Here is a 4,534-nt window from a genome sequence, read left to right on the forward strand (position 1 = left end):
GTCTATTCTGTCTGGAGACTCTGCTTCAGAAAATGGTGACACTGGGTGGCGCCTGTGGCTCAGTGAGTAGGGCGTCGGTATGCGGAGGGTGGTGGGTTCAAACCCCGCCCTGGCCAAATTACAACAAAAAATAGCCAGGCGTTGTGGTGGACGCCTGTAGTCCCAGCTACTCGGGAGGCTGAGGCAAGAGAATCACCTAAGCCCAGGTGAGATTGCTGGAGCTGTGATGCCACGGCTCTCTACTGAGGGCAACAAAGTGAGACTTTGTCTCTTAAAAAAAAAAATGGTGACATTTAGCATTGGGCATTATAGCCCTATGGAGCGGCAGCCAACAACCCTACATGGACTTGAAGTGGTATATAATTAAGCATAAGACTAGACCAAGCACAGTGGCTCATGCCTATAATCCTAGCACTCTGGGAGGCCGAGAAGGGTGGACTGCTAGAGCTTAGGAGTTCAAGACCAGCTTGAGCAACATCAAGACCCCGTCTTTAAAAATAGCTGGGCGTCGGCTACTGCCCTGGGAATGGAAATTTCTGTTCCATGTTCCAGAAGCCAGCTGGCTGTGACAACAGTGTGCCACTCCACGTCCTAATACATCGATCCTCTGGAGTGTCCTTGTGAAATGAACTCACTCAAATGGCCGTGTTGGGTCAAGGAAACTTTGAGGGAAATTTTGAGTTGCTGGACCTTGAGGAATTTGCTAAGAAGCAGCCGTGGTGGCACAAGCTGTTGGGACAGGAATCTGAGCCTTTGGTTGAAAAGTACAGTGTGGCAACCCAGCCGTTACTGGATGGTGTACAAGGTTCATATTCCAGAAGGTTGGAAAGTTGGCTGCAACAGCTGTGGGAGGTGGGTTTTTTCTTCTTCAGCTTGCAAACCATACCAGGTTCATACATCAGAGTTCACTGGCAGTGAGTAGAGAAGGACAAGAAGAAAGCCCAAGAGCAGCTGAAGATCTGTAAAAGCAACCGGATGCCTACTGAGGTCAAGAGCAAAGCTGAGGAGGTGGTGTCATTTGTGAAGAAGAATGTTCTAGTGACTGGGGGAGTTTTTGGAGGCTTTCTGCCTGGCACGGCATCCTAAGGAGAATGACTTCACTTCCGTTGCTGCTGGCTTTTCCACCCAGCAGCCTCTACACTCCATCATAGGACGCTAAGTCTCCTTCTTTTCCCGTGCCTTCTTCCCTGCCATGGCAATTCTGAATGGCCGCTTCTTCTTCTTCTTCTTCTTTTTTTTTTTTGTAGAGACAGAGTCTCACTTTATTGCCCTCAGTAGAGTGCCGTGGCATCACACTGCTCACAGCAACCTCCAACTTCTGGGCTTAAGCGATTCTCTTGCTTCAGCCTCCCAAGTAACTGGGACTACAGGTGCCCCCCACAATGCCCGGCTTTTTTTGTTGTTGTTGTTGCAGTTTGGCCGGGGCCGGGTTTGAACCTTCAGTATATGGGGCTGACACCCTGTCCACTGAGCCACAGGTGCTGCCCTCTGAATGGCTTCTCTACGCATCTGTTGGTACAAGTTAATACAGCCTTTTTGTTTGTTTGTTTGTTTTTGAGACAGAGTCTCAAACTATCCCCCTGGGTAGAATGCTGTGGCATCACAGCTCACAGCAACCTCCAACTCCTGGTCTCAAGCAAATCTCTTGCCTCAGCCTCCCAAGTAGCTGGGCCCGCCACAACGCCTGGCTATTTTTTGGTTGCAGCCATCATTGTTGTTTTGGTGGGCCCGGGCTGGATTCGAACCTGCCACCTTAGGTGTATGTGGCTGGCGCCTTAGCAGCTTGAGCCACAGGCGCCGAGCCGAAAAGTTCTATTTTTCAATCTTGCATTCCTCCATAACTGTTCACTAAGAATGGCATGGTGCTATGTCCACTTGGGAAATACAAAAATGTGTCTGACTAAGAGTTTAACAATCTTCACAGCCAGGGAAAAACTCGTACATATGTATCTATGCAACAAAATAGAAACTCACAAAGAGGAGATGAAAAGAGAAGGAGAGAAGATGACCAGTGGAGAAATGGCTAGAGCCAAGGTAGAATGGAGAATATGTGGTGTGGGGGAGGGATTGAGTTCCAGGGAATTAGAGGTCAGTTTGAAGGTCAAAAGTAGTTCTTCCAGGTGGGGCCTGTAGCTCAGTGTTTACGGCATCGGCCACATACACCAAGGCTGGCAGGTTCAAACCTGGTCTGGGCCAGCTAAACAACAATGACAACTGAAACAACAACAAATATCCGGGCACTTTAGCGGGTGCCTGTAGTTCCAGGTATTTGGGAGGCTGAGGCAAAAGAATGGCTTGAGCCCAAGAGTTTGAGGTTGCTGTGAGCTATGAGGCCACAGCACTCTACCAAGAGTGACAAAGCGAGATTCTGTCTCAAAAATAAATAAATAGGCTTGGCGCCTGTGGCTCAAGTGGCTAAGGTGCCAGCCACGTACACCCAAGGTGGTGGGTTCGAATCCAGCCCTGGCCTGCCAAACAACAATGATGACTGCAACCAAAAAATAGCTGGGTGTTGTGGCAGGCGCCTGTGGTCCCAGCTACTCAGGAGGCTGAGGCAGGAGACTTGCTTGAGCCCAGGAGTTACAGGTTGCTGTGAGCTATGATGCTACAGCACTCTACCCAGGGGTACAGCTTGAGGCTCCTATCTCAAAATGAATAAATAAATATATAAATAAAGGACTTCTTCCAATCTAGCTGTTCAAAATTGAGAAGTAGGCTGGGTGCGGTGGCTCACACCTGTAATCCCAGTACTCTGGGAGGCCCAGGGCGGTGAATTGCCTGAACTCACAGTTTTGAGATAAGCCTGAGTCAGAGCAAGACCTTGTCTCTAAAAATAGCTGGGCGTTGTGGCGGGTGCCTATAGTCCCAGCAACTTGGGAGGCTGAAGCAAGAGAATCTCTTGAACCCGAGAGTTTGAGGTCGCTGTGATCTATGATGCCGTATTATTCTACTGAGGCAAGTGAGACTCTGTCTCCAAAAAAAAAAAAAATGTGAGAGTTGTAAGATCACGTGGTGAATGCTGTTACTGAAGTATTCAAATGAATTTGGTTAATCTGGTAGGGAGAGTGTAGAGAATATTCCATATATTTCCCCCTTGTCAGTAGGAAGTTGAATGAGAGGTGTGCTCATGTTCCTTCTGACTCTATGCAGCCTTTATTTCACCAACAAAGGAACCTCCCAAAAGAAATATCACCACCTCATGCAAACTTTCTTGGAAAATCAAATATTTTTTATTAATTTACTGAATTTCATACACCTAACAGTCCTTAAAACAACTATCAACAGCAACACAACCACTTATAAAATGAAAAAAAGATGCCCCAAATAGCACCTTACCCCATGGCACACGTTCCTTAAGGAATAAGTGCCTTTAGGGTACAAGCATAACTCATTCTAAGCATGAAACGATTGCTACAGAGCTCCCTGGCAACCAACCCTCTGCAGCCTGGGCTGGATAGGCCAAAGTCTTTGTTCTCCCTTAGGTTTGAAGTCAATGTGATAAGTTAAGGACAAGTTAGATTAGATTTCCCCCACCCCAAGTCATTACATCAGTCCCTCTTCCTCTCAGAAGTTTATCTGGGAACTAGAGGGCCTGATCTACCACAAGAGATGGCTTAGACATCCCAGTGGGACATCCCAGCCAGGCCCGCATGAGTAGCCTCTGTAGGTTTCCAAGCCTAGCAGCCATAGGACCTAAAGCCACAGAGAACCGACAGCTCAGGCCTCCAGTAAAAAATCTGCTGGAAGGAGATTTCTCAAGACGGACAGTTCAATTTCACAAGCTGGCCCATCTTTGGCCAAATACACCAAATACAGACATCATGTAATGCCGCAAAGCCAGCCACAAGATGCTAAGAGTACGGAGAGCCTGGGGTGCTCTTTCAGCCATCTGGAAGGCGAAGTCGGCCAGGAGGTTCCCCTTTGGTCTCTGACCAACTCATTTGCCAGAGGAAAGACTGACTGGTCAGTGTCTGGGGTGCCTCAGGCCCAAGGCTGGGAGCTCCTAGTTCTCCTTCCATGCATGCTGTAACCTCTTGGCCACGGCAGTGATCAGAGCTGCTCCCTTTCCACTGCCATCTTCCGACAGCAGGAATGCTACATCACATCGAGGGGCTAGTTCTTTCACAGTTTCCTGTAATATCCGAGAAAAGCTATGAAAAAGAGAGAGAAATATCATCAGCCCGTATGTGTGGAGTCAGCATATTTATAAATGATTGTGATCTAGTTTCTTCCTCTCAGCTTGGGTCTCAAAGCTCTAAACAGCTCCTTTTTTTCAAAAAATGTTTAAAAAATATACAAAAAATATTTTAAGGCTCAGTGCCTGTAGCTCAGTGGCCAGGGCACCAGCCACATACACTGGAGCTGGCAGGTTTGAATCCAGCCCGGGCCTGCCAAACCACAATGACAACTACCAGCAAAAAATAGCCAGGCATTGTGGTGGGTACCTGTGGTCCCAGCTACTTGGGAGGCTGAGGCAAGAGAATCGTTTAAGCCCAAGAGTTGGAGGTTGCTATGAGCTCCATGGCACTCTATC

At 48.0% G+C, this 4,534-nt stretch overlaps 1 protein-coding gene and 1 pseudogene across 2 annotated transcripts in view; one reads left to right on the forward strand and one right to left on the reverse strand.

The window, feature by feature from the left end:
- The first annotated feature begins 526 nt into the window (after positions 1-526).
- LOC100962008 lies at positions 527-1,086 on the forward strand (annotated as a pseudogene).
- A 2,114-nt stretch (positions 1,087-3,200) lies between these two features.
- The window catches only part of HKDC1 (hexokinase domain containing 1), a 75,374-nt gene continuing 74,040 nt past the window's right edge, over positions 3,201-4,534 (reverse strand). Inside the window, exon 18 of one of the 2 annotated variants that reach the window (XM_012801324.1) lies at positions 3,201-4,151. In XM_012801324.1, the coding sequence (XP_012656778.1) occupies positions 4,004-4,151 (148 nt within the window). In that variant the 3' untranslated portion in view covers positions 3,201-4,003. The remainder of the gene's footprint in view (positions 4,152-4,534) is intronic. The other variant, XM_023509568.1, reaches the window with a different exon arrangement.

Source organism: Otolemur garnettii, unplaced genomic scaffold (assembly GCF_000181295.1).
Source record: "Otolemur garnettii isolate 467f Iridium unplaced genomic scaffold, OtoGar3 scaffold00008, whole genome shotgun sequence".
Classification (NCBI taxonomy): domain Eukaryota; kingdom Metazoa; phylum Chordata; class Mammalia; order Primates; family Galagidae; genus Otolemur; species Otolemur garnettii.